The 19,797-nt window shown below is 44.1% G+C and overlaps 1 protein-coding gene across 1 annotated transcript in view; it reads right to left on the reverse strand.

Annotated features, from left to right (window-relative positions):
* Window positions 1-17,408, reverse strand: part of GNAS (GNAS complex locus) — a 151,948-nt gene extending 134,540 nt beyond the window's left edge. Inside the window, exons 1-2 of the mRNA XM_077831862.1 lie at window positions 16,500-17,408; window positions 11,528-11,600 (exon numbers count right to left, since the gene is read on the reverse strand). Of these exons, the coding sequence (XP_077687988.1) occupies window positions 11,528-11,600; window positions 16,500-16,638 (212 nt within the window). The 5' untranslated portion in view covers window positions 16,639-17,408. The remainder of the gene's footprint in view (window positions 1-11,527; window positions 11,601-16,499) is intronic.
* Between the last annotated feature and the right edge of the window lie 2,389 nt (window positions 17,409-19,797).

The following is a 19,797-nucleotide window of genomic DNA, read 5'->3' on the forward strand; positions in this document are numbered from 1 at the left end:
AGATGACATCAGTCATGCTTCTTCCACTATTTGTAATCATAATCATTGCCCTCAACGCCCTCTAGAACTCTAACACTAAAGCTCTGTACTAGATTGAAAACTCCCTATGCATATTTAATAAGCTTTAGTGAAATTTAAACTTCAAAACTGAAGTGACAGCAAATGCTATATTTTTGTACAGTCCTCCTAATATGCAATAAAGACTTAATAAATCAAGCTGCTTGTGACATATGTAAATATAGTTTAAAAGGAAGAGATTACCATTGCAGTTTATCAGAAAATTGCAACATTTGAATACAAGCACAAATATCGAGTTACAAGGCCAGGAACAATAATTCAAGAGACAAACAGTTCTTTACTTGTGACAATATTAACTGGCAGAGTGACTACTGTTATACCAGAAGGACTCTCAGTTCTCCCCCCCCCCCCAAAATAAATAAATCTGCATAGTCTGCCATCGAAAACGCTGTTATTCTTTCATATGCAACCAAAATCTAGCAAATTTTCTGAGGGAGAATGAATCACCAAGACAATCAATTTGCAAATAAAACATTCTTTCAAGCAATATATCTTTAAAAAAACAAAGTCTGAATCTTCTCTTCGACAGTGTCCTTTAAAACTAAAGCCTTTACATAGCAGCATGATTCTGATAGAAATAGACAGGACTCTCCGTTTTTAAGGAACATTCAAATGTTTGTGTGTCAGCTGTCTGCATGTTATTGTATTTTAAGTGACTACAAACAAAAAAAATTCAGTTCAGTGTATTTGACAATATATTCTTAGGGCCTGATTCAAAGCCCACGGCAGTCAATGAATAGGAGGAGTTCTTCCATTGATTTTAGTGGGCTTTGGATCCAGCCCTTAGAGACTTATGTTCATTTCCAGAGGACATTAGTGTTTGTAGACCAAATTAAGTGATGCACAAGGCAGACGCTATGAAGTATTAGCACTTTCAGAAGGATAGTCTTGGCATATGGATCATACACTTCTCCTACAAGGAGATTCTCCTGTCCAGCATGTGTAGTCTTTTCGAAAGAAGTCTCCCTCCAACTCAGAATTCAAGAGCCACACAGCAGCTGCTTTCAATGCTAACTTTCTAAGAATATGAAAGAGACAGTTGATTTGGAAGTCAAAGCCTAAAGGCAATGACATGAACAACTGCCCAGCTCAGATTGCAACTCAAAGGCTAAATGATCTTCAGGATCTCCACCAAGAAAGATGAAGCGTACATCTACACTGGCAGAGTTACATCGCTGGCAGTTACAGCGACACTCCGAGAGTGCTGAAGGGAAACCGCTGTTGTTTGTTCACACTGTCAGCTGCCTGCGCAATAGCATGTTCACACTTGTGGCATTTGCAGTGGTATTCAGAGCGGTGCACTCTGGGCAGCTATCCCACAGAACATTTCTTCCTCTTCTGCTACCAAGAGTTGTGGGAAGGCAGAAGGGGTCGCCGGGTATCCTGCCCCAATGCTCCATGATGCATTGCTTCGCATCCCAGCAACCCCTGTGCTTCTGTCCGCATTTGGCGCCCTCTTTCAACGGTTTGTGCACTGCGCGCTCGGCCTCTTCAGTCTGCAGGAATGGATCCTGCACTGTTGACCAATATGCTGCTCGCTCTCACTAACACATCACGAGTGGCAGTGGAGTTATTCCTTAAACTACAAAGGCAAGAAGGAGTTCAACATTGATCGCCACACGTAGTAGCTATAGACATGAGATTGCCTGTGGCATTCACGGAGGTGCTGACCACAGTGGAATGCTGCTTTTGGGCTCGGGAAACAAGCACTGAGTGGTTGGATCACATCATCATGCATGTCTGGGATGAGAAGCAGTGGCTGCAGAACTTTCGGATGAGGAACGACACATTCATGGGACTGTCTGATGAGTTCACCCAATCCTGCAGCGCAAGGACACGAGAATGAGAGCTGCCCTGTCGTTGGAGAAGCGCATGGCAATTGCACTGGGGAAACTGGCTACTCCAGACTGCTACTGATCGGTTGCTAACCAGTTTGGCTTGGGAAAGTCGATCATTGGACCCGTGTTGATGGAAGTCTGCAGGGCCATTATTCACATCCTGCTCCAAAAGACCATGGCTCTGGGCAACGTGCGTGACATTGTGGATGGCTTTGCACAAATGGGCTTCCGTAACTGCAGAGGGGCGATAGATGGTATGCATATTCCAATTCTGGCACCAGACCACCTAGCCACCCAGTACATTAATCAGAAGGGGTATTTCTCTATGGGTCTCCAGGCGCTTGTGGATCACCATGGGCATTTCATGAACACTAACGCAGGCTGGTCCAGAAAGATGCATGATGCACGTGTTTTGGAACACTGGCCTGTTCAGGAAGCTGCAAGCAGGGACTTTCTTCCCAGACCAGCAGATCAACGTAGGGGAAATTAATGCCATGGCTTATAAAGCCATACACAGGGCACCTTGACACAACAAAGAGCGGTTCAACAACAGGCTGAGCAAGTGCAGACAGACTGCTGAATGTGCTTTTGGCCGTTTAAAGGCCCGCTAGTGCTGCCTATATGGGAGGCTGGACATGGCCAATGACAATATTCCTATGCTTATAGCCGCATGCTGTATGCTACATAATATTTGTGAAGCGAAGGGTGAAAGCTTCACTCAGGGCTGGACTGCTGAGGCTCAGTGCCTGGAGGCTGAATATGAAAAGCCAGAGACCAGGGCTATTAGAGGGGCGCAGAGTGGAGCCACAAGGATCAGGGCTGCCTTGAGGCAGCAATCTGAAGCTGAAATCCGCTAATATTTATTGCTATGCTCAGGAGTCCAGTGCTTGTAATGCTAGGAGGTATTTGTGATTGGCGCAGACAATGCACTATGAAGCTTTAAGAAAATTGTCTGTTGCTTCGCAGGGCTCTGTTTGATTTCAATTAATGGAATAGATTGCTTTCAAACCAAAACAATTATTTTATTAAAAAACAACAACCGGAGGAGAGAGACAACCAAAAAAAACACATCAGCACTATGGGGGTTTGGGAAGGGGAGGGTCCCAGGAGGAGGTGGGGCACAGGACAGTTAAAGATTTGTGTATGTCCAGGTATCATATGCAACCTTATCCTTTGGAGTACAGTGCAGTGGGTACTGTACTTCAGCAGGACTAGACTGCAGAGGGACGGGTGTTGAGTGTAGTGGGAGTCCGCAGTGCTGGACAGTGATGGGGCAGGAGTGGAATGCAACGGATACAGACTGGAGCCAGGAGGTTGATAAGAGTGTGCTGGAGGTGTCTAGGGGGCGCATGGGAAAGAGTTTTGCGACAGCAGCTGCAGGGGAGGGCAGGGGCAGAGCAGCTCAGTTTGTAGTGCTTGTAGCACCTGGAGTGTGTCCGCTTGGCGCTCCATTACTTTTAAAAACCGCTCCCTGGTTTCATTCTGGCACACCGCATTCTTCTTTCGGTCCCTCTTCTTGCTGTCCTGCAACTCCTTCAGTTCTTGTTTTTCGGCCTCAGAGTGCAGAAAGTCTTCTTCAGTTCTTCGTGGCCCCTTTCTAATTCTGCGCAGCTGTTCAGCCGGTGATAACAAAGAAGGAGGCTGGGCTCCCAAGATCGCATCTGTGAAGCCAAAAATGCAACATTTTACAGAAGCAGTATTGTTTGCAACACACGGACCACTGACTCATTGATTTAAAACACAGCCACTATTCACATACCTGTCACTAACTGGCTGGTAAGAACACACGAGCCACAAGACTCCCATAATGGTGAGTAACCGCAGGGGCAGGGGAAATCATTGTTCCAGGACCATACTGTACACAGGGTATGTGGCTCTTGGAGACAGCCAGAACTGTAGGGGGGTAGTCCTTATAATCATTACTGTCCCCACATTTTCCACAGGCTGTGATTATTATGGAAGATATCTTGCTGCTGAGGTGAGCAGGGAATCAAGGGAGGGTCTTCTCCAAGACTGCGGCTTCTGCCCTGGCCCTTATGCAGCTCGCCTGGGTGCGGAAATGGTCTCCCCCCAGTGACGGCACAGTGGCGCAGGAAAGTTACCCTCAATGGGGAAAGAAACAAAGCAGCTCTGCCAAAGAACCTGTGGCAGTGGATTTCCCAGTATCTCCATGAGAGCTTCATGGAGATCTGAGGGAGATTCCCATGAAGTGAGGGAGTCAATCAACACCTTGTTCCGCCATTCAGACTAGGCATGTGGTGGTATGCGCATCATACAGACAAAAGCCTGCTTTCTGCAACTCTCCTGCCCCCAACAACTTACTTCAGTGATTCCCAAAATCAAAGCTACTTACCAGGGACCTCCTCTCCTGTTTGCACCCCACCAAGCTCCAACAGCTGTGACTGGCTAGCCTCCTCCAGGGTAGAGAAGAGCTCCTGGCTGCATGCATCTCTGAGCTCCGAGTCATCCTCTGCCTCTGGGTCCCCCTCCCCGACCAAGATTTCCTCCTCCTGGCTCAGTCCACTCTCAACTGGCACGCGAGCCACTGAAGCATCCACAGCGGCCTTCACAGTGGAGGTAGAGTTGCCACCAAATATTGCATCCAGCTCTTCGTAGAACGGGCAGCTCATGGGTGCAGCACCGGAGCGGCAGTCTGCCTCCCACACCTTGTGGTAGTCTTTCCGCAGCGCCCTCACTTTGACCCTGCACTGCAACGTGTCCCGGTCATGGCCCCTTTCTGGCACGCATCGTGAAATCTGTCCGTAGGTATCATAATTCCTACGGCTGGAGTGCAGCTGGAACTGGAACTCCTCTCCCCAAATGCTGATGAGCAGCTCGGCATTGCTCCAAGCGGGGAATCATCTGATGCGTGGAGCAGGCATGGTCACCTGGAAAGATGCGCTGTGACCACTGCACATGTCACCAAGCAAACAGGAAGGGGACTTTCAAAATTCACAAGGAATTTAAGGGGTGGGGCTGACAGTTGGTCACCTGAGGGCAGGGCAGGGCAGTAGAGTTCAAACCAATGACCAGAGAGGCGAGAACAGGCATTGTGGGACACCTCCTGGAGGCCAATCGCAGGGCTGTAATGGACCAGGGTGTCTACACTGGCACCATGGCGCTGTAGCTCCGACGCAGAAAGCTGTACGCCTCTCGTCAGGGTGGTTCTGTGCACTAAGTGGCTTGGCAGTGGGTACACCTCGGGAGTTATACTGCAGAAAGCTGCTTTACTGTGTAGAAACTTGACAGGGTAGACAAGGCTGAAGAGACAAGACTGGGTTTTGCTGTCTCTTTAAAAGGGTGATTACCCCACCCCCCAAAATTAAAATGTTTTCCATAATATTTAAAAAGAAAATCTCCTTAACACAACATTCAGGTTCCTAACAACCAAGTTTTTTATTTCATCAGATATAATTGTCTTCCATCAGACTGAAAAAATCGGAGAAGACAATGTTTAGCTTTTATAAACAGTGTTGCATCCATCGCAAGACACATGCAGGACCAAATTTTAATCACAATATCTACTCAACTGACACGCTGCCAGATTATTATATAAGTAGCCTCATCAAAAGACAGCCACATTTATTTTTAATGAAAGATTTATAATACAATAAACTGAAATAAATTCTTCCTCCCCTATTGATTCACCCTTTATCTCACATTCCACAACACAGACCCCCCCCATCAAAATTCATGACTAGCTGTTCAGTGGGAAAGGGAGTTTTGAAGATTCTTCAAGAAAACCCCACAGGTTCAAACACAGAATTTGCAGGCTATTACACCTAAGTGGCTCAAACAACTTGTGAGTTTTACTTGACCACCAGAAAAACTTGTTTCTGTTGTTAATGGGAAGGAATCTGCTAAAGTCACTTTATGTTTCCTGCTAATGCACTGACAAAACCATTCTGAAAAAATGATTGTCTGAAACAAATAGTGAAGACACAGGAACAACGTTTGTATGTGTAATATCCTATCTATACGGAAGATTTTCCTCTTCCTTCTAAATGACTTAATTAGAATTGTTATATTCTTTCCCTTTGTCTTAACGATTGATTTTTTTAAATTGCAAAATAAACCAAGACCAACATTTAGAAGACAAAACCCAAAAGCTCAATAATTTTTAGATATCAACTGTTCAAAAATGCATTTCAAAGGATAGGTTTGGAGAATGAGTTAAAGATTGCATATGCTGGGGAACTGGATGGTTGAGGGGAATAGGTATTGTGGACCAATATACTTGTAAGGTCACTTGTTTGAATTTAGTCTGGATTGACAGTGACCACACAGTTTTTCACTCTGTCATTCACTGGCTTTTGCAAAATAATTGAGGTCTAGTGGACCAGTGTACAAACAGGGATTAAATTGTGTATCAGACAATATCTCTACATTCCTGTTAATACACCCCAGAATATTAACCTCTTTTGCTAGTGCATCACATTGTTGACTCATATTCAATTTCTAGTTCACTACAACCCCCAGATCCTATACAGCACTACGACTGCCTAACCAGTTATTCCCCATTTTGTATTTGTGAATTTGATTTTTCCTTCTTAAGTGTAGTACCTTGTCCTTGTCTTTACTGAATATCATCTTGTTGATTTCAGACCAATTCTCCAATTTGTCAACTTTATTTTGAATTCTGATCACAGAATCAGATTCATAGAAATGCATTGCTGGAAAGGACTTTGAAAGGTATGCTAGTTCAGCCCCCTGTACTGAGGCGGGACCAAGTATACCTAGACCATCTCTGACAGGTGTTTGTCTAATGTTCTAAAAAAACCTCCAATGACAGCAAATCCTCCACCTTCCTTGGAAGCTTATACGGATAGTTAAGCTCTGGAATAGTTGAGAAGTTTTCCTAATATCTAACCTAAATCTATCTTGCTGCAGATTAAGCCCATTACTTTTGTCCTACTCCAGTGGACACTGAGAACAACTGATCACTGTCCTTTTTCAAACACCTCCAATCCTGTCCTCCAAAGTGCTTGCAACCCCTTCCAGTTGGTGTCATCTGCAAATTTTATAAGCACACTCTCCACTCCGTTATCTCAGTTGTTAATGAAAATGTTGAATGGTACCAATACCAGAGACAAGGCAGACCCCAGTGGGACACCACTAAATATGTTCTCCCAGTTTGACAATGAACCACTAACAACTACTTCTTGAGTATGGTTTTCCAATCAGCTGTGTACCCACCTTATCATAAATTTAATTGAGACCACATTTCCCTAGTTTGCTTATGAGACTGTCATGTGGGGCTGTGTCAAAAGCTCTACTAAAAATCAAAATACATCGTATCTACTGTTCCCCTGTTCACTAGGCCAGTTTCTCCTATTATCTTTAATAAATAATTTGCATTTCTATCAAGCTTTACATAAAGTGCTTTAAAATATTAGTAAACTAAGCATGAGATATTTAAGTATTATGGGAAAACTGAGGCACAGAGAAGCTACTTGATCTATTCACGGTCTTGCAATAAGACTGAACCAGAAATGCAATCCAAGTCTACTAACTAGAAAGCCATCTTTCCCTTATTTGTCACTTTTCCCAGTTGATTTCCTGTGTCTCTTTTTCAACACCTGATTTCCAGCATTGTTTCATTTCTGTTGAACTATTTCAACCTCTCCTCTTTTTTAATAAGGCTTTTCCAGATTACCCATTCCCTGTTTATTCCTCCCTTTCTGAAGCCACACACGACAGTGACCCTCCCTCCAGAGCCGGTCAACCTAAGCTGTCACAAAAACACCATTTTTTTAACCCCTAAATCAACCCCTCCTTGTGTCTGCCCTTGTCATCTTCTCCATTCAGTTTGCTCCCTCTTGTTTCATTGAGGCTGGTATATTGAAACCTGCACACAATACTTCCAAAGGAGGAGCAAAGTCAAAGAGAAAAGGATCATATCAGTTTCACTTTATTACCAGTTGCTGGAAAAATGCAACATGCAGCAGCACAGACCTGCTCCTTTTCAGTATTCTTATGAAAATACAGTTTCAAAATATTAAGGAGGGAGGGAAGGGAAGTCACAGGCTTCCTGCTATTACGTGCCGAATTTAAACCCTTACTACATCACAAGGGGCCCCATTGTTGGCAGTCTTGTGGAGGCACAAAGGATTTGGTTGGGATGGTGTCTGAACTATCTTTAAAGATGGCTTCTCCTAGTCAAGGATGAGGCACAGCGAAAAGACAGCATAGGGAAGCTTGTACTCCCAGTGCCTACGCTGTAACTGCTGTGTGAATAAGTCAGTCCACAGTGTTACCAATTCAATACCTTCTATAAGAATTGCAAGCACTTACGCTAATGCAAAGCACTTCTGAAAATCCCACCCTAGATATATTTCTATTATAGACCATGTCCTGCTTCTCCAATATCACAGAAGTTGTTCATCCATACCACAACGCTTTATCTCCCTCTCATAAGGAAGACAGACATTTCTTTCTGTTCACAACCAGGATATAATTTATAAGACCTATGTTTGATTTTCTGAAGCAGTCTTTGCTGTAGTTACCCAGCTAAAAAACTTTAACCACCCGCAAATTCACCTCAATGCAGATAACAATTAAACATCTTAATTACTTGGAAAACCCTCGCCGTTCCTCAAATAACTAATTAGCTAAAACAATCAAGAATTTGAATCCCACAAGGACAATTTTATAGTTTGGTCTGTATGTATAAATAAAAAGATTTCACCTAGTTAAATGCTACACATAGGACTCAAGGCCAAGTTTAGCTGAATGCTCAGATACAATTGCTTTTGATATAAAATAGTGGTTTTCAACTTTTTTTAATTTGCGGACCCCTAAAACATTGCAAATGGAGGTGCAGACCCTTTTGGAAACCTTCGACAGCCTGTGGACCCTCACGGGTCTGTGGACCACAGATTGAAACCCACAAATATAGAATAAAGGCAGAATACAAAAATTGCTGCAGTAAACTAGCACTGGAAGTTTAATTAGCAGAATTTAAAAATATCTGACCAACAAAGAAAAAAACTTGCACCACCAAGATACCTACTTCATTTATTTTGAAAGCACATTACGTGTCTTTTACAAGATGTACTTTCTTTCTGCTTGTAACACACATGATCACAGAGGTGACCAAATCAAGGACATCCAAGCTTTCAACAGTACAACCAACCTAGATTTCTTTTAAGCCACACAGTTAACCTGCATCACTGCTCAAGATTTAAAACCACATACATGGTAGACAGCTGAAGGCATTCCAAAGGATAATTTACACTAATGAATAACTCCTCACTTACAGTGTATTACAGCATTTACAAACAACCTACCATAAGAATATAAGCCAAACTGGGTGAGACCAAAGGTCCACCCAACCCAATATCCTGTCTCCAATGGTGGCCAGTACCAGAGCTTCAGGGGGAATGTATAAAACAGGGCAGTTGGAGCCATCCAGCCCATCTTCTACTCCAGGCTGCCCGAGGTTTAGGGTTGCACCAAGCATGGGATTGCATCCCTGGCCATCTTGGCTAATAGCCATTGATGGACCTGACATCCACAAACTTATCCAGTTCTTTTTTGAACCCAGTTATACTTTTGATCACCACTACATCCCAAGGCAATGAGTTCCACAAGTCATTCATCACATCCATTTATTTTGTTGTTGTATATGTGACTGAGTTTATCCTTGACTTTTTCTAATGGGATTAGTATGATAAACAAAAAAAAAAAGTTAAATTTACCAGACCAGAAAACTAAATCCCTACTTCTTATATATTGAAAATCTGGCAGCGAATCAAGTGGGTAGGCTGCAGGGGGATGGGCAAGAAAGAAGGAACGGTGCAGGGAGCAATTGACTCACTTTAAGAAAAATACAAATAGTGTAAAATCTGCAAGGTCCTCACCATTCTTAAACATACCTTTCCCCTAACATTTGAAGGGTAAGTTATGATTTATTTATTCTTCGGGGAGCAATTAAAAAACTTAGATGCCACATGACATGCCTTTCCCACATTCTGTATGCTTCTCTACTGTGGTTTCCATGTAACTAAACGTCCCAACACCTATTAGTGATAGAGGGAATGTGTCACTCATTACTCACGAGCAACATCACATCTGCAACCATTAATATCTTTACTAGATTTAATGTGTCGGTTTTATGGGCCAATTTCTGAAAGATACCCATTAACGTCAATGGGAGTTACAAATGCTGAGTATTGCAGATGCTTAGCAATTCTCAGCATCTGATCCTATGTCAGGGTCAAATCCTACAACCCTCCACCCACCTGACTAGCCAAATTAAATTAATAAAGATTACTCGCATGAGTAAGATTTTGCAGGATTGGGCCCTAGACAGAGAATGTTGCCTTGGGCAAAGAGAAAATATTCTTTACAAATAGCAGCTAAAAGGTCATAGTGTAGAATGTTATTTATTGTCAGACAGTCTAAACTTTCTTTCAAGAGAATGCGTACCTTATGCTGAACTAGTGTTTGGGGATTACGAGGAAGTATTGTCCAGGTTCTTTGGCTGGATGTTTAGCTCAGACATTCTTCCTGAAGAATTATCTACTGAAAAACTAACTAATCCTCTGAGACAGACGATTCACATACTAAATGATGATGTCTGAAAGTCAAAATATCACACAATTGAAAAATATATTATCTTTGAAAAAAGTATAATGTGGATACAAAACAATCTAACAAAAAGATGCTGGGCTTTGAAATTCCAATGCCCAGAAATCAAGTTGAAATTGTTGTAATTCTAAGAGCACACACCTTTCTCAAGCAGAGAAAGCATAAACAAAAGCCAGGAGGAATCGTTATCTCCCCTCAATAGAATTAAGTGAAAAATTAGAAAACAAAAACCTTTCGACCAAAAAATACGGTTCCAGGGGTTTTTTGTCCAGTTAATGGTAAAGAAGTCTAATTAATTATTAATTATTATTATTATTATCATCATCAACAACTTGCTATAGCGTTGAAATAAAGCTGAAAAGTTGTTTTAACTATATGTAAAGTTAAAAACTAAACTATTGATAAGAATGACTTTTTATGCCTAACACTTTCCCCATCAATACTGCCAAATAGTATAACAGATATAAATAACTGTAAACACAGAAAGCTTTAAGCAACATTTAATACACCATCACTGTAGTCAAACAGCAAACACAGGAAGAGAAAAGAAATTCCAACCCAGAATCCCAATACCTCACAAACCAGAGTATATAATAAAGATATTGAAACATAAGCTCCATGTTCGAAATAAAGAAAACTGCATTTGTTTTGTACTTTCAAATCTAACGAGAAAATGTTTACAGCAGCATGAATCAATGTGCTACAGCAGAGGTAAATCAGTGTCAGCCATGTTATGAAAGAAACTGCAGTGGAAAAAAAATCTTAGTCTTAATCAAGTCTGGTACACAGAGCCTTGATAAAATCATTGTATAGCAATGTCACTTATTTATTACTAGTGTCCGACTTCTTCCAGATAAACTGCACATAAGAACGTTGATTATTCCCCTCTAAACATACACAACTAAATTCTCAAAGTCATAACATTAAGAAGGAAATATACTGGATATAACACAAAAGCAACCACTATTGAATAGTACACACATCCTAAGGTATGGAGTGAAAAAGATGAATGCACTTACTCAGCATTAAATCCATTCACATGTAAGATCCTCATCTGTTTGACTATTGTGCTTTTACCAGATTCACCAGCACCTAGAAAATGAAAGTAAATCAGTTTCAGTGATGCAGGGGCACATAAGAATCTTCTCTTCAGGAGCAAAATCAAAAAAATTTGGATTACTCAGTGCGAGAGTGAAAAGTGAAAGAAAAAAGTAACTGCCATAGGAAACTGCAGACATGGCTAAAAATAAATGCCCAGTTCCAGTCATGTGTCAGAGCTCAAACTTGGAAGATTTTACCGACCATTATTTCTAATGTCAATGTTAAAAGCAGGCTGGTGGTTTGGAGGAAGAGACAGGGGCAACTTTAAGGTTTTTTATTTTTATTTTGGGAGGGCGGGGGGAGAAACTGATAAGTTTGAATCTTCTCATTTGGTCACCACTTTCTGGTGGAGAGAAAGGTCAAGTCAATGAAACCCATGTGATGCAAAAGCATTTTTTAGTTAGATCCTCAAAATCTTTGAGCCTTAAATGTAGTGCCTGTCATACAAACACTGAAACTTAACCACTCAATATGCAAGATACGGACATTATCATCTGAATGAGGAAAGCAGTCCCTCTGACCCCTCCACCCACACATTTGCAGAAAAGCTCCCTCCTCCTACCCCAGTCTGCATCCTGTAAGCAGCCTCCCCTATTCTCTCCACATGCTCCAAACCTCTCTCTCTCTCTCTCTCTCACACACACACACACACACACACCCTCTATGGGTTGCAGAGAAAGCCCTCTCCAGTCTGCATCCTGTAAGCAGCCTTTCTTGTCTTCTCCCACCCCCACACACACCCTGAACTAAAGAGAAAGCCCCTTCACTTTAGTCAGCTTCCTATAAGCAGTACCTTTCTGGTTTTCCCCCACCCTACACACTGAGTCTAGGCTGTGGAGAAAGCCCCCTTTCTCCCATTCCAGTCTGCACATTGTACCCACTCCTCCTGCACACTAAAGGGCTTCAGCAACAAAATCCAATTGAGCCATCCACATGTTCAGATCGGTGGCTCTCTGTGCAAAGCAGACAGACATTTTTTGCAGAGTAAACCCCCTTGTCCTAGTGAATTATACACATAGATGCTCTCTCTAGCATCCTTTTGCTGCTTGTTTTCCTCTGCCATGAGCCTGGGTCTCACTAACAGAAAGCGCACACAGACCTTTGCAGGATGGGTTCATGGAAGCACAGTTTGTGTTTCTAGGATGCCAGGCCTTCCCTAGCACACACTGACAGCACAAGCCTCCATTTTGAGTCTCACGTTCAAAACTGCATTTTAGTAGTTATATTTCAAAATTTGTTTTCTGACAGAGACACTCACCTCTGTCTTCCGCCATAAAAGCTGTTTTCCCCCCCCACCCAAGTCCTTAATAGCCCTGCCCTCCTTCCAAACAAGCCTCTTTAGACATTTTGCTGCCCAGACGCCAAAACCTTATGCCTCTTTTCTCCCCTTTTCACCAGTTAAGAATAGTTTCTGCCCCTACCTTTGCATGTAGGCAACCACCATATCCCCCCACCAAAAAAAAGCAACCTTGGCATCTGACAAGACAGGGAGCAAAACCAATCAAAAACATGAACATTCCCAGTTAAAGCAGAAACTGGGTCACCTCCACAACTGGAAATAACCTGTGTATTGCAGTGAATGTTGCATCTGCTGAGATACTTACACACAGAGTAATTAATAACAGAATTTCAACTCTAATGCGGAATTTCCTAATGATTGCCTCAGACAGATTTTAACTTCCAGTTTCTTAATTTCCTTTTCTAGTTTTATTTTGTTAAGAGTAAAAACAGAGTATAAAATGTATAATTGACATGCCATGGAATTAGAGGCTTCTGTGGACCAGACAGAACATCAGTGGACCAAGTTGAAGCTTTATATATTGCTCTGAATGAGCCCGTTCCTAAAATGTGTAGCTCCTTATGGAGCAACAGGGACATATAAAGGCACCAGTAGTGTGAACGCTTACATACGTGCTTAACTTTACCATCATCGATAGTCCTACTGATTTCAGGGAGACTACTCATGATAGTAAAGATAACTATATGTATGTTTACAGGACTAGAGCCTAAGAACAGTATTACCGATCCATCAAATGGAATGTATTTAGGTTCTCTGTATTATTCTTAATATTTTCTCACATACTGTTATTATAATGCTTTGCATTTAAGAGTTTCTCATTTATAGATTTCAAGTGCTCTACAGAAGTGGATAAGCATAAGACAATAATACACAGATACAGGCATTTTACCATTAAGGTATGTGTGTTATGGATTTCACATAAATGCATGACAGCTACTGTTTTAAATGTGGGTCATTCACATTAAAAAAACAAAAACAAAAAAAAAAACCCATGAAGAGGCCTTATACCTATTATAAAGAGCCTACAAGTTTTCATTTATAGATATCTGAGCCATTTTCCCGTTACCAAAGACAAAAAAAGCACATCACAACCAAATGTCTTCTATTTTTTGAAATCTTGTGGCTTACTTACACAAACAAACTAATTTGACAGGATTTTCCTGTGTGAATATTTATAAAACAGTCTTTTGAATCTCTGGCTGAAATTTCCCCCAGACTGAAAGCCAAATTGTACTAAAAAGAGGGGTCTTCTATGGGAATGCTGATAGACCCTTAAGCATAGGGGATGCTACAATAATTCTTCTGGTTATTTCTCCATTTATGCCAAACCTCTTTGCTTCTTGTAAATCGGCACTTTAAAGATTTTACTCTAAGTCTGCACCCCACCAAAAAAAAAAAAAAAAAATTAAGATGTCATTTCATAACAGAACTGACTCAGTTTTACCTAGGGCAACCTCTCCTCCACACAAAAAGAAACCCTTAATACGTTCACGAGCAATACACTCTACAGTGACTGAATTTGCTTACATCTCATTTTAAAAACATTTCAGAACAATATGCCTGCCCCAATACAATAAAAATATTAATTAAAAAATGTAATTTTGGGGTCTTCACCACCCTTTAAACCTCAACCTGTATTTCTAATTGTATCTGCTCAAAAATACCACACATGCAAATAACCCAGTCATTATATATATATATATATAAAGGACCAAGCCATAAATGCTCCCCAGAACACATAACATTTAACTAGATTTGCATCAAAAATAATAATAATAATAATGGTAACTGACATGACAGAGGAGAGAGTATATGTCCATGACCCTTTGAAAAACAGCCTGTTTCCCACCACAACCCTGACATTACACTTCACTGCCTCCCCACCACAGATATTCACACACACCCAATCCCTTTCCTTGTTCCCGTCAAGGATTAACATCCCTTCTCCAACCACTTCCCCATCCTATTTTCCAACACAGTATCCCCCTCATTAAAAATCCGTTTCCCCATCTGTCTCCTCCACAGCCTGGCTTGTAAGGTGCATTTCCCTGTTTCCATCCCCAATTTCAAGAGGGGGAGTTCCTCCAGATCTCCCTTCCCCACCCACACCCCAACAAGCCCATTTAATTCCTCCTTCCCCAACAGTAAGTGGGATCAGTGAGTTGCCCTGTAGACATGCTAATCCCTGAATAACTCCTCCCCCTCCCTTAAGCACCCCACTCCCTGTGCCCCTGAACCCTATTCCCTCCCTCACCTATTAGGAAGAGCCTGAGTAGGCCCTGAAGATTTACTAGCTCTTTCTGAACAGCTGTTTCCCCCCACATCTCCCTCTAGGCTCAAACCCTGATCTTTCCCAGTCCCCAACCCCCTTACCAGACCTATTTATCGTCCCATAACTCCCTCTCTCAGAAACAACTGTTTTCCCGCACCTCGCACCCCTTTACACAGGGTCAGGTCCTCAGGAGCCAATGAGCATCCCTACAGACCCGCTTGGACCGTGTGCTTTCCTTTCCCCAAGGCCTTCTCCAGTCCCTCATTACCCAGCAAGAGCCCTCATCTGCTTCTCCCCCTTTCGGAAACCTCCACTCAGACCACCCTTCTTACGGACTCCCCCAATGGATGGTGCTTTTGACCTGTTTCTCCCAGATCCCCCAAGCCTTCCTCTTTACTCAATGAAACTGCGGGGCCCTAGAGACCTACTTCCCACCAGCCCCCCTCCTCCTGGCCTAGGGCCACCCCACCTTCCCCAGGGAGAGTAGCCTAGACCTTCCTCCCAACCACTCTCTCCCCTAACTCCGAAGAGACGAGCTAATGAGTGGGCCCTACACACCTACTTCCCCCGGGCCAGGCCTCTGTCTCCTCACCCACCCACCCCCAGGAAGAGCAGCTGGTGCGTGGCCCTACAGACCTGCTCCCCCAGGCCCCTGTCTCCCCAGGGCCCCCCTGGAAGAGCAGCCGGTGCGTGGCCCTACAGACCTGCTCCCCCAGGCCCCTGTCTCCCCAGGGCCCCCCTGGAAGAGCAGCCGGTGCGTGGCCCTACAGACCTGCTCCCCCAGACCCCTGTCTGCCCAGGGCCCCCCTGGAAGAGCAGCCGGTGCGTGGCCCTACAGACCTGCTCCCCCAGGCCCCTGTCTCCCCAGGGCCCCCCTGGAAGAGCAGCCGGTGCGTGGCCCTACAAACCTGCTCCCCCAGGCCCCCGTCTCCCCAGGGCCCCCCTCACCCAGCAAGAGCAGCCGGGTGCGCGGCCCTACACACCCCAGGCCCCCGTCTCCCCAGCAAGAGCAGCCGGGTGCGCGGCCCTACAGACCTGCTCCCCCAGACCCCCATCTCCCCAGGGCCCCCCTGGAAGAGCAGCCGGTGCTTGGCCCTACAGACCCCAGCCCTGTCTCCCCAGCCCCCTCACCCAGCAAGAGCAGCCGGGTGCGCGGCCCTACAGACCTGCTCCCCCAGGCCCCCGTCTCCCCAGGGCCCCCCTCACCCAGCAAGAGCAGCCGGGTGCGTGGCCCCACACACCCCAGGCCCCGGTCTCCCCAGCAAGAGCAGCCGGGTGCGCGGCCCTACAGACCTGCTCCCCCCCGGGCCCCCCTTACCCAGTAAGAGCAGCCGGTGCGTGGCCCTATAGACCTGCTTGTCCTTCTGCAGCTGCTTCTCGATTTTCTTGTTGGCTTCTCGCTGCGCCTTCTCCTCGTTGCGCTGATCCTCGGTCTTGCTGTTCCCTAAACAGCCCATCTTGGGGAGGGGGCGGCAGGGGGGACCAGGGGAAGGGGGCAGGAGGCGGCTGGGGCTGCTGGGGGGAGGGAGGGAAGGGAGGGAGACACTCTCCCGGGCTCCCTTCTTCCTCCTCCTCCTCCTCCTCCCCCCCCTTTACTCGCTGCTGTGGCTGCCGCTGCCCAGAGACATGGAGAGAGCGGAGCCAGCCAAGGGGGGGCCGATGGCGATGACTTTGCTGCTGCTGCTCAGCCGGGCCTCCTCCCCAGCAGCTGCTGCTTCTTCTCACCCTCCCTCCCAGACCCGCTCCGATCCCCTCAATGCACCTTTCCCGAGAGAAAAAAAAAAAAAATAGGGGATCTCCGCACTCCTGGCTGGATCACCGGTTAGTTCGGATTAAAAAAAAAAAAATCCCCCCCTCCCGTTTCCCCTACACACACACACAAGCAAACACACAACAAATCCAGTTGCAGGTCCACCCCCCCCCCACAAAAAATAATTCTCCTTAGATCCAAGGCACAGGCTCCAGACGGAGAAACCTCCCCAAATCCTGATCACAGAGAATCTAGAAATGTCTCTTCCTTGCCTCTCCCCCCTCTCCAAAGGGCTGAAGCACCCAAAGGGGTCAATCCAACCCCCAGCTCCCTGCTGGATAAGAAGTCCCTTTTCCTCTCTGAGCAGTGTGGGTTTTCCTCTTCTGCTGCCGCTGCTTCTTCCTCCCTAATGGTGGTTTTTCCAGTCCAAGGCCCCCCTTTTTTTTTTCCTTGCTGCTGCTGCTGCTTTTTCACATTAGGTTTCCAGGCTGCTGAATCCTTTGGCTTTTCCAGCAAACAGAGGGAGTGGGGGGCAGAGAGGGGGAGGGGTGGGGGGGAGAGAGAAGTAAAAGCCGGTTTGGTCTCCCCCCCAAGCAAAACTGGCCCCCCACTAGCGGGTTTTCCCCCTAATTTGTTTTTTCTCCTCTCTCTTTTGCATTTCTCTTAGAGAGAGAGGGAGATATTTATTGAGATCTATAGAGAAGGGAGAGAGAGATGGGGTGGGGCAAGCAAGCTCACACACTGAACCATGGGAACTGAACCATTCACATGATACCCAAACGTCAGGAGTTGCTGACTAGAGGCGCCCTCTTCAAACAAACGCCCAGGGAGGCACCAGGTCCCAGAGGCGAGCGTGCTCGCTCTTATGCGCCCTTTTAAATGCTCCCCATTTGTTCTTCACGTTCAGAAGTTTGCTTATTTAGTGGCTTGGCTACAGCAACAGTGCAAACACGTAGAACAGTGGAATTTCCCTTGACAGGGCATCCTTGTTTGTCTGACATGCAAAACCAAGGTCCTGAGCACTTGTGTTCAGTAAAACCCACAGCAGTTTTGATATGTGAGCTTTGCTGTCTGGTCCTAGTAATACCTTTCTACCTCCTAAAAATGCCTCTGCCAGTTTCAGAAAAAATATTTTACTTTTCTTCCTCCATCCTGATTTCTTTATAGTGGTGCAGTGTAAACAGCTACTTCATTTCCCCACTAAACTCACCATATTAGGGGTAGGTTTCAGGGTATCAGCCCTGTTAGTCTGTATTCACAAGAAGAAAAGGAGGACTTGTGGCACCTTAGAGACTAACAAATTTATTTGAGCGTAAGCCTTTGTGAGCTATAGCTCACTTCATTGGATGCATTCAGTGCCTGTCCTGCAAACACCACAACATAAGGCTTCCTGCACCCTACAGGCCCACTGAAGTCATTGTAGTCTGATTAGTTTATCCAATTTAGGACTAAATTATCTTAATTTTATTCATTAGTATCATGTTTTAATGTTCTAGGCCTGATGCTGCAAACAATTTGGTACATGCATAACTTGAATGACTTTAAATTTAACAATCTCATGGAAAGACTATTCATGCTTAAAGTTAAGTATGTGCCTAAATGTTTGCAGGATTGGAGGTTTAACTATTTGATTAAAGTTTAAAAACTTTATTCCATACACATTTTAACTAAGCCGTTCATGGGGAAACAGGTGTCACTTTATAAACAAAATACTTATTAGAGAACATCTTTGTATTTAAATGTACATTTATACATGTCATTTGTTGATGAATTTTAAGCCTTTTCTAAACTACATAAGGCCCATCCTGAAAACACTTACGCATATGACCTTTACTTGATGTAGGTGGTTCTATGTGAGTAAAGTTACTCAACTGTACGTTTGCCACAACTGTCCCATCTACTTTGATCCTGGAAGGAGCTCAGCATGGGCAGAATCATCTCCCTGCAGGCCTGGGACCAGAGGCAGATGTGTAATTTTAAGCATGCAAATAATTCCACAAAGTAAATGGGACTACTCAGACGGTTAAAGTAAGATTGCTGGATTAAAGCTTTAGACTACATTGCACTACATCCTGTCTCTTGTGTAAATGCCTTTTGCTAGCTAACCATTTCTGGTTTATTTTTAAAAGATTTAAAAAATAAAAATACCCTACCCAAAGCAGGCAGTAACAAGCATAAACAAGTGAACTGCACTTGCAGTTGAAAAATAAAGGTTAGTGCCTTAGTGTTTCTTCTTGTAAAATACTAGTTCCCCAACATTTAGCAAAAAGGGATTTGTTTCTCTAAGGCTCTCATCCTGTAATCTGCAGGTGGAAGGAGGCTGTGCAGAGCCTCACAGACTTCAGTGGGGCTTCATGGAGGTATAGGTATGTTTATGTAGAGACACTTACAAGGTCAATGCCAAAGAGTTATTTTAAAAAAAACAAACCTGTCACTATAGCCTCAATCCTGCAAACACTTGCACATCTATTAACTTTATGTTTTCATGTGGGTGAAGTTAATTCCTGAAGGGTTTGCAGGACCAGGGGCCATTTTTGTAAAAACCCTTAAATTTGTGCTCCCTCTGTTGACTTCCTATCAACAAAAACTAGTCTCAAAGTTGTGCTAATACTGTTGGTCAGGCTGGTACAGAAGCAAAGATATTTGGCATGATGTTCTGGCATTCCGTCAGCTGAAGTTGTCAAACAAAATGACTGTGTTGATATCCACTCCATTCAAAACACCAGAGGAAAAGAAAAGATCAGGGACTGCCTAATGGAAAAGAACAAGATGGGCAGGGAAAAAATATTTTAAGCTTTTAAAACTATTAAAGCACACAATGAAGATATAGATAAGATTACCTGATAGGTAAAATATCAGTTTGGGG

The sequence above is a fragment of the Eretmochelys imbricata genome, chromosome 13 (genome assembly GCF_965152235.1).
Source record: "Eretmochelys imbricata isolate rEreImb1 chromosome 13, rEreImb1.hap1, whole genome shotgun sequence".
Lineage (NCBI taxonomy): Eukaryota > Metazoa > Chordata > Testudines > Cheloniidae > Eretmochelys > Eretmochelys imbricata.